This window comes from Tupaia chinensis, unplaced genomic scaffold (genome assembly GCF_000334495.1).
Source record: "Tupaia chinensis unplaced genomic scaffold, TupChi_1.0 Scaffold000088_1, whole genome shotgun sequence".
In the NCBI taxonomy this organism is placed as follows: Eukaryota; Metazoa; Chordata; class Mammalia; order Scandentia; family Tupaiidae; genus Tupaia; species Tupaia belangeri.
In genome coordinates, this window is record NW_006159550.1 from 5,649,452 (window position 1) to 5,659,804 (window position 10,353).

Genomic DNA, 10,353 nt, shown 5'->3' on the forward strand with positions numbered 1-10,353 from the left:
TTTTTTTTTTTTTTTTTTTTTTTTTGAGAGAGGCTTTTGCTATAGCATGCATGTGCTCGCCAGAAAGACGGAGAAAGATAGACAGAGAGTGAGAAATCACCCACCGGGGGTGATGGCCACACCACAATCCCTTCTACTCCATTCTCCTCTCGGGATCTTGGGCACACACGCACATGTACCCAGTGTGAGTTTAAGCCACCAGGTCTAGGACTTGAACCGTGGTTGACTACATGGGAGTCCAGCAACATAGCCATTATGCCAACTGCTGGTCCGGAAAACATGCACTTCTAACGAAGTCTCAGATGCTGTTGCTGCTGCTGGTCCAGGGACCACACTTGGCCGATGGTGTCTACATCAGTGTGACCGATAAAGAGCAATCCCTACCCATTCCTCACTGCAGTGTGTCTCCATGTACTTTCAGGTATCATAGCTCTACACTTGAGCTTCCACTGTAACACACGATGCAGTTCTTATCCACTCAGAACAGGCAAGGCTGAGTTTGTTGCTATCAGCAACTAGAGAAGGCAGAGACGAAATGGATTGTAAACACTGGACACAAATGGCTTACGTGACAGCGTTCCACAGATGGAATTTACTTACTGATTACCAATCTACGGCTACGAAACAACCATACAAACACGTACTGGCAAAGAACGAGCATTGCTTCATACTTTGAGTCCAGAGATGGAGGAGCATCTCAGATGAGTGGTTCTGGCTCAGGGTCTCTGATGATGCCGCGGTCAGTGTGCCAACCGGGGCTGCAAACGTCTCAAGACTCACTCAGGTGGGTGACGGTGTGCTTCACTTGCATGGTTCTTAGAAGGTCACAGTTCTTTGCCACGGGGGGGCTTCTCCACAGAGCTGGCTCCGGAATAGCTTCTTCTGGAGTGGGCCAATCCAAAAGAGCAAGAAAAAGTGCCCAAGACGAAGGCCATGGCCTTTTTATAACCCAATCTTAGAAATGACGCCCCATCTCTGGGCCCTGTTCTATTCACAGGAAGTCAACCAAAGGTGAAGGAGCTTGCCCACGGACGTGAGTGTTAGGGAGTAGGGGTCACTGAAGACCTTCTCAGAACAGCCTACTGTATTAAAATATTGACTAAGTCCTGACTGTAACTAATTGCAGTTCCTTTTGAAGCGACACGCCATGTTCCTTAGCAAACTGATTTATTGAAATTTAAGTACACCGCTGTTTATCCTGCTCTGTGATAGCAGATTTATAAAATGGTTTTACGGTCGTGTTTTGACGTGCAATCAATAATTATAGTAATAATAATAATAATAGCAAGTTTTTACAGGGAAAAATAGGAATACACATCCATTTAGTTTTGATTTAATAATGGATTTAACAATTGCATAAAGAATGAGGTCAATGTTGATTTATAGCATTTCAAGTCTCTAAAATATATTCGAACCTGTATTAGAATTTTCTTGCAAAAATGATCACTGGATTAGAAAAGAGAAGTAATATGAATTCTGAGTCCCAAATGCTAGGCATTCTGCTAGAATTGTTATCTTGTTTCAGACTCACCAGAACCCTGCAACACAGAGGAACTGGCACAACACCCCAGGTTTCATGACTCTAAAACTCTTCTGTTTAAACTATTCTGCCTTTTCAACCTCTCCGGCATTGCTTGGTTGTATGATTTATTAAATGCAGTCTCAAAGGTAGCATTATTAACAGCAAAGCATAAAAACGTGTCAACCTCCGTGTTATGTAGTAAGAATCCAGTTTGGTTGCCTCGGTTGTTTTTACTGAGTTTAGCTGACACAGGCGTTAATTTTCACTATGTAACACTGCTTGGTCATTTACATAGGATGCTTTGAAAACAGTAGGGACGGTCACACAGTCTCACAGGTTTGGGGGTTTTGTTTGTTTTAGAGGTTTTTGCCTTATGGTACCTGCGCTTGCTGAAGAGAGAGACAGATACAGTGAGAGAGAAAGTGAAAATTCAGCCCCTGGGGGGATGGCAACGCAGCGGTCCCTTCCCCTCATTCTCCTCCCTGGATCTTGGGCACGCACATGTGCATCCAGTGTGATTTTCTTTTCTTTATTTTTTTTAAAGAATTATTTTATTTAACTTTATTTATTTACTTATTATTATTATTTTTTAAAAATTTGACCAGAGAGGGATGGGGCAAGTGAGTGAGTGGGCTAGAGAGGGAAGGTGAGAAAGCAAGCTGCCAGGTCCAGGATTTGAACCACGGTCAGCTATGTGGGAGTCCAGCGATGTAAACACTGCACCATCTGCTGGCCCCAGGTTTGGGTTTTAATACTGTCTATTGGCACTTGTCTAAGCTAAACCCTAAACGACATTTAGCTGCTGTTTGCAATTTCTGTTAATGTTTAATGGATCCATGTTTGGGAAGGTGGGTCTGCAGGTGACCTCAGCTTCATCCTGTGCCTTAATCAGAATCAAACTACATCAATGCCTAGTCACTACTCTAAGAGTTTCCTCTACTCTGTTGACTACCTTATCTGAGCTAATGCTTGCTTCCAAATACTAAAGTCAGCAATTGTAGCTTTATTTGCAGTTAGTAATTTTCAAGAGGCAGCTTTCTTAAGTTGAGCCATGTTGAATAAATTAAGGCTTTTCTAGAGCTCAGTAAAGCTGTAGATCTTCTACCTTAAGTTTTTCTGGATCTTGAAGAACAAGATGGTTTGGAGATGAAGGGAAAAAAATTCCAGGATCAGAATCAATGAGAGCAAACATCTGAAAAGTACCTGGAAACTAATCTGTGAGCAGCACACAAAACAAAAAAGGTAGGTGTTGACCCTGGGAGAGAGGATGTGGCCAGTTTGTGTGGGCCACGAGCTTGAACACATGCAGTGGTGACAGAGATCTGATGATGGTTTTGTAAGGAGGAGAATAGTCAATCCTCATCACTTTTTTTTTTTTTTTCATTTTGGTGAAAAAAATGTCAATGACAGTTAAGAGCGTGGTATTTGAAAAATGTTGGCGCGTGTTGATATCACAGCAGAGCCCATTTCCATGAAGTTATTACATTATATGCTGAGAAAACTGATGGTGAAGCCAGCAACCAAGGGCTATTCAGTGGGTAACTCCACTGATGAAACACAGCATATCTAGGCAGCAGACAGTGGTTAAAGCAATGCAAACTTCGTTATAAAGAACGAGCTTGGAATTGTCCTTCCACCTTTGGATAAAGTGCACTCGGAATGCGTGGTGAGGGATGAAACAAACAACTATTACCAGGAGGAAAAAGCAACTCTTGATTTGGGCTCTAAACTCCTGATGGGCCCACATGTCAGGCCAAAGGGCCATTGTCAGTTGAATGATGACAGCCATCTGTAGCAGAAAGAGGGTCACAACTGTCGTGATCATAACAACGATCATGCAGTAGTTCATGGTAATGAACTCGTCACGTTCGAGATCTCTGTGGAACTCAAAGCAGCGTTGTTTGGAGTAACTTGGGTCTGTTCCATATTGTAAAAAGAATACTGGCAAAAAAATAAGGCTACCCACCATCCAAATAACAATGCTTAAAACTACTGCATGGTACTTTTGTAACTGTTGCATTTGGAGTTTCTTAAAATAGATGAGTAATCGGACTATGATGATGGCCGTGTAGAAAACAAAGGTGAGGTACATGTGACCGTATATGACGCTGCTAACCACCCGGCAGGTAAAGGGCCCAAATTTCCAGGAGACTGAAACATAATAGCTGAGGCGGAATGGCAGGCTGGCCAGGAGGATGCAGTGCAGCACTATGATATTGAAGACGATGGTGGCGATAATTGATTGGCTATGCCTTTTGACCATCATACGTGACATGATGATAGTTCCGGTGGTGCCTCCAAGCAGAACCACGCTGTACAGTGTTATCAGAATCATTCTGCAGTGCATGTTGCAGTCATCTGTGGTCGAGGCATTTTGCAGGGTGGTTGTATTGATTGTCTCCATGGATCTCCACAAAGAGCGCAGCAGACTCATAGACTCCTAAATAAAAAGTTTTTACAAAATTATGACGACTACATAGAAATTGTACAGCAACTGTGCATGGGTAGTATTGAATTTTGCAATCCTAGACAAATATTTATGAACCCAAAATTATGCACCAAAAATTTTTCAGATGTTCCACTCAGCTATCCAAAGGTATTGGCAAGACAGAATTAAGTGAAATAAAGTTACAAAAATAAGTTTGCTCAAATATAAAGCTCAGAGCTATGCACCGAGGTATTCTAAAAACAGATATGTTTAAGTACACACCAAAGCTGGCATGAGACATGTTAGCTTCAGGTCTAAGATATAAGGAAGGGTCAAAAGGTTAGCAATCAAAATAGACAATATTTTAATATAATATTAAAAAAATCAAACTAATGCAAAAATATGGTGCATAAAATACAATGTTAATAAAGGCAGGATCAGTATACACAGTCCACAATCAGGTCAGACCTGTAGTGGCCATCTCTCCAGTTGTCGGGCAATCTAATTTGGGCTAATATAGAGAACACCACCTGAGTCATGTGTAATTACTGTGAGAAGATGCATAGACAGCAGTTGGGAGTATTTTCTGTGGTCCATTTTTGAACAGGGAGCAGCATATAAGATGCATATTTCTTGCAACCCTTTCTTCTTCTTAGACCTGAATCTGTTCTTGCACTACTGTGGTACATTTTGGTGAGATGTCCAAGTCTGAAGGGGGTTTTGCTTTGTTTTTATTTACGTTTTCCAAGTATAGGGGTTCAAGGGACAATGACCAGGTAGGACAAAAAGCACTGGCAATCTGCCAGGCTGTCTGTAGTTCTGGGACCGGGTGGGGGTCGTGTGGTGCATGGAGCTTTAACTGTGATGGGAAAGGTCTCCCGCCTGAATTAAAGGATCATTCGGGAATTACATGAGTCAGTGAGTTTGGGGAGTTTTACAGCTGAAAGTACTATGGCTATATAAATGTTATACTTCTTAAGATAAACCAGGGCCTTATTTACCTCATCCTCCTTGTTCTAGGAAGGCAGATACAAACCTACATTCCATAAAATTGTTGCTTCACCAGTGGGTATTTAGGAAATTTCTGACTATTTAAGGCAAACAACTTTCTAGATCTTTGTTCTTAAAGTATGAGACTGGAAACTCTTCCTTAGCTCAAACTCTCTCTCTGGATGTCTGTGTCATTTTCCTCATGCATTTCCTGCTCGCCTGGCCAAAAGCAAAGTTCGATTTGTATGTAAGCGAGACGTCATTCCACAATGAGCGTGTGTCCTGTTTTTCACGTGCTGTTGTGGAATCAGGGAGAAGTTTTTCTGTTTGTTTGCTTTTTTGTTTTTTAAAAAAAAGTACACCTCTCAGTAAGATTTAATGTAACTTATAAACATAATTACAACTTACAATAAAAATATAAATTTTATGTGATGTGTATACATTTTTTTGTATGAAACAAGAAACTTACATGTTTTTATGAACTAATGAGCTAATTTAGTTTGGAAATTTTGGTGTTCCTTAAAGTCCTAGGCAGGCCAAATTTAAATTTGAAATGATTCTAAAGCCATGACAAGCTCAATTATTTTCAGTCCCGCAGTTTCAGTGGGCACGTCTCCTAAGAACGTGTGGTATTTGGAAACAGGGCGACTCTGCCACCCCTGACCTGACTGACCACAGAGCAGATCCTTAACTCTGTGTGGTGCCTTGAGCTCTTCAAGGGCACACAATAAGCATACTTTGCAGGGCTTCTGGAAGGAGCATCTTAGATCACATCTATAGCACAACTAAGAGATCCTCTGCCACACACGTCACGACTTTCCTGACATTTCACAAAGTCCAGACAAGATCTCTATGTTTAGCTGCCTCCCAGAATCAGCCTACAAATATTTCAGTTACAGGGATTAGCGCAGAGGGAAGGGAGAAGTCAGACGGTTCCTGTGCTTCTCCTTCAAGTCCTTGCCCGTATGCCCTCATCACCAGGCCTGGCATTATCCTTCTAAATCCTTCCATGTCTAGGCATTTCTGTGCTCAGTAAGGCCAAGCACTAAACCCTCTAGCCCTACTCTACCAGAGACAAACAGCTGCCCCAGAGACGTACTTGCCCTTTTCCTGTAATGGTTTGCTGCTGGGAGAAGCGTCAAGGCCGTGTGGTGTGGCTGTGTCTTCCTCTGCATCAGGTCACTCAGGAAGAGCAGCCCGCAGGGCTCCACACTCCACTAATCTCAGCAGTTAAGAAAGACCGTGGGATGAACGATGAACCAGGGGAATAGCTCAAGCTTCGGACTGAAGACTGAATTAAACGGTCAAGATGGAGAGCCCAGATAAACGATCCGAGCCACAAACGGAAGTTTCTAGCTAGTGGTGAGACAAATTCACAATTATTCCTATAAGTAAAAGCTTTCATTTTCATTGTTAATGACTTAATTACAGAAACTTTTCTTACTAAAATGAAAAGCTTAAAAGTTTTTTTCTTTCTCTCAGTGCTTTGTCTCATCATACTCATGGATTGCCCCAAATGTTTCACATCTAGCCTAAGAATGAGTGACAGCAGCTACTTTCTGGGAAACCTTCCTATTCTCAGCAGTAAGCTCGAAACATTTATATCTCGAGTTTTTAATTTCCAAAGGTTCCCTTCTCTCATCAGCTGCCATTCCGACATGGTTACTTTTGCAGTTCAACCCTCTGGTGATGTAACTTCAAGAACAAGAGTGCTTTTTTTTTTTCCCACTTCACATTTTCCTAACAACAGCCTTGTCCTAACCTGACAGTCACCTTTAGCCATGCTAAGATGTCAAAAAATGATTTGAAGGCAGCATTGGCTTTAGAACAACATACAGAGCAAGGGGTCCACAGGAGCTGTCAAAATTAGCTCCAAATCTGATTACTCGTCAGCAACAGCAATTCAGAAAGACCGAGACTCTAGCACCTGTAACGCAGGTGCATTGTGGCCTGTATTTCAGTAACCGATAAAACTCTCATTTGCTTTGGAAAAGAATGAGCATCACCCCCACCCGTGCCATCTGCTGCACGAGCTTCTGATGGTGCCGTGGTCACGGACACATAGAACAACAATGTGCCATATGCTTCCTTATTTCGAGAAAAGCTCTCAATAAAAGATAAGATCTCAACTTCTATTATCAAAGTCAAATTCATACCAGCTCAGCTCAGCTGGAAAATTTGAGCATGAAACCCATTTTTAAGCCAATTTCAAACAACTCTCCTTAAATCAAATTAATTTTAAAATACAAAATCTGGCGTACAGTCTTGGATTTGGACATATTATCTGACAGTTTTTATTTTTCAGAGAAAATGTGTTTCTGGAATCTGCAGGAGAAACTGTGTTTCCATAGAAACCATTCTATATTTAGTGGTTGCTGTCTAACAAAGGACAAACCGGGAGCTAAGTTAGATGTGACCAACAGTGGAGTGTAAAAATTAAATTCAGCTGTAATTCGAAATTACAGCCAGCGCACAACTTAATTGTTGGCATTGATAACAAAAGGACCGGAATGCTGAAGTATGTATTGTTGTATGTGTAGTGAAGCTAGGAAAAAAAAAAAAAATTTTAGATTCCATATTTTTTTCTACTACACTCAGAATTCAGCTTTTTCCTTGGGGAGTGCCAAGATTCCAAAGAATACTAACAGATTCTTAATCCGAAAGCTTACAAATAATTTACTCTAGAGCAGTACAATCCTCTTATTTAGCAGAGGAAGTCTCCACAACTCAGATGTTTAGGAAACCCAGGCACAGGGCCACTTAAGAGAGCAGATAGTGAAATCTCAGTTGGTTGCATGTCTCTGTTTCTGCTTCCCCACACTCCACCCTATTTGAGATGGTCTCTGTAAAATGCATTGACAGTTGGGGCGAGCAGGTGGCATGCTGGTTAAGGTGCTGGACTCCATATGGTCAACAGAGGTTCAAGTCTCAGACCTGATGGCTTGCTCTCTCACTTTCCATCTCTCACTCTCTGTCTCTTTCTGATCAAATTTAAAAAGTAATAAGTAAAATTAAATAAATAATTATTTTTAAAAAATGCATTGACAATCTATGGCTTGATTTTCCACTGTATATATATATATATATAATTTTTTAAGAGATTTTTTGGGGGCTGGCAGGTAGCTTGGTGGTTAAGGGTGCTGGACTCCCACATGGCTGAATGCAGTTTGAGTTCCGGACCTGGTGGCTTTCTCTCTCTCTCACTCTATCCCTCTCTGGCCATATGGAAATAAATAAATGAATTAATAAATAAAATTAAAAAGAGAGAGATGTTTTTGCTATAGGGAACGTGTACTTGCTGGAAAGGCAGAGAGAGACAGAGAGACAGAAAGCGAGAAATCGCCCCCCAGGGTGGATGGCCACACCACAATCCCTTTTCCTCCATTCTCCTCTTGGAATCTTGGGTGAACATGCACAAGTGCCTGGAGTGAGTCTAAGTCCCCAGGTCTGGGACTCGAACCACAATCAATTATGTGGGAGTCCAGCGATGTAACCATTATGCCATCTGATGGTCCCAAATAGAAGTATATTTTTAAATCTAAGAAATTAAAATTAGTCTTTAAAAAGATTTTTTGCCTTCAAACCACTAACATAAGCCATAAACATTAATTTTTTTTCAGAGAATATCTTTGCTATAGGGCACATGCTCTTGTCAGAGAGATAGAGAGAGACAAAGAGACAGAAAGTGAGTAATCGTCCCCCAGAGGGAGTGGTCATACTGCAATCCCTTCTTCATTCTCTTCTCAGGATTCTGGGTAAACACACACACACACCTGGTTTGAGTTTTAAGCCACCGTGTCCAGGACTTGAACCACAGTAGATTACATGGGAGTTCAGCAACATAACCATTATGCCATCTGCTGGTCTCACATTAATTTTTTTAATTGTCAGAGGGCACATGCACTCACAGAGAGACGGAGGTGGGGGCATTCCCCAGTGGGAGGTGGGCATGCTGCAATCCCCTCTCCTTCATTTCGCCCTCCAGTTGGGATTTTGGGCAACCACACACACATGCCTGGCATGGTTTTCAAGCCATAGGGCCAAGATCCAAATACTTGTTGGCCATGTGGGATCCAGCCTCCTTACCCACAGCTATAGAGCCAGCCTGGTATTAATAGAACGCTGAGCCCGGGCTAGTTTTTAGATAGCAAAGAGCTCTCAGCAGGGCAGGCCGGAAGCCAGTGCTGTGGGTGAAGCCAGCAGTTCGCCCACTTCGCTCCCTTCCCCGGGAGGTGCCGTTTGAGATGGCCATCGGTGGGCAACCTCTGCTTCTGAAAGAATGGGGTGGAGGTCACCCGTCTTCTCGAGAGCTGTTAAATTTCTACTCTGAAATATCCTTAGGAAAGGGGCAACAAAATCTGTACCTGCCAACTTAAATCTGTTTTCATCACCAGCTCATAACCGAGGCCCTGAAATGCCAGCCTCGCTGCTCTGTGGGATGCCCTGTGCTCAGAGCCTAAGCCGGCCCGTCCTGGAGACAGAGCCGGGGACCCAGTCCGCTCCTTTCTCTGGGTGCTCGTGTGCTCAGTCTCTCTTCATTCATCTCTCTCAGTCTCCCTTTGCCTCACTCTCTGCCTCTCGGGCACAAACACACTTTCTTTCTTAGAATCGTGAAATTTGAAACAAGAGAAATCGAGACTGCTGAGCCCGTCCCTTGTCTCTCCTTCACAGAGAGAAGGGTATCGGGGAGGGCTTTCTGAGCCCTCACTCCCGTCCAGAGGGAGGCACCCCACGCCGTGTCTCAGCATCTGTAGGAGCCAAGGAAATGAGCGTACTAAAAAAGAGAGAGGAAAGAAGAAAGAAGAAAGGAGAAAACAGGAAGAAAGAAAGAAGAAAAGGAGAGGAGAGGAGAGGAGGGGAGAGGAGGGGAAGGGAGAAAAGAGGAGGAGAGAGGAGGAAAGAGGAGGGGAGAGGAGAGGAGGGAAGAAGGAAGAAGAAAGAAAAAGAAAAGAAGGAAATATCTATGCAAGAAAGGAAGGACGGAGGGAGAAAAGGAAAAAAGGAAGGAAGAAGGAAGAGAAAGAAGAGGAAGAAAGGAAGTCTAATTTCCCCGGCTCTCCTTCACTAGGGTAGATTTAGTCCGCAATAAGGAATCACAGTTGTCACACACGTCTTGAATGATTAAGAACCGTAGGTATTTGTCTTCAATATATATAAACATGTAAATGTGCTCCCAGGATGTTCTCTGCTTCTGGCAAAATGAAAAATTATTTTAAGTAAAGCAGGAGAGACTGAGATTAGACAGTAAGAAAAGTCTCCAATGGCGGAGAGAGTCATGCCGGCCTACCATGCCCTCCACTAACAGGTGTGACTTTAAGGTCCCCCACGCTGTGCTTCCCCTCAGATTTCTCTCCGCTCCTGGAGCCCAGGCAGGCCTTCGAGTCTGTGCCTCGGCGCCTATGGGTCTCTGCAG

The 10,353-nt window shown here is 42.9% G+C and overlaps 1 protein-coding gene across 1 annotated transcript; it reads right to left on the minus strand.

The window, feature by feature from the left end:
* Positions 1–2,274: 2,274 nt before the first annotated feature.
* Positions 2,275–6,211, minus strand: LOC102471193 (putative G-protein coupled receptor 141). The gene is made up of 2 exons (XM_006143039.2): positions 6,040–6,211; positions 2,275–3,962 (listed from the first exon to the last, which is right to left on the minus strand). Exon 2 carries the CDS (start codon positions 3,954–3,956, stop codon positions 3,054–3,056), a length of 903 nt encoding a protein of 300 aa, XP_006143101.2. The 5' UTR covers positions 3,957–3,962; positions 6,040–6,211; the 3' UTR covers positions 2,275–3,053.
* Between the last annotated feature and the right edge of the window lie 4,142 nt (positions 6,212–10,353).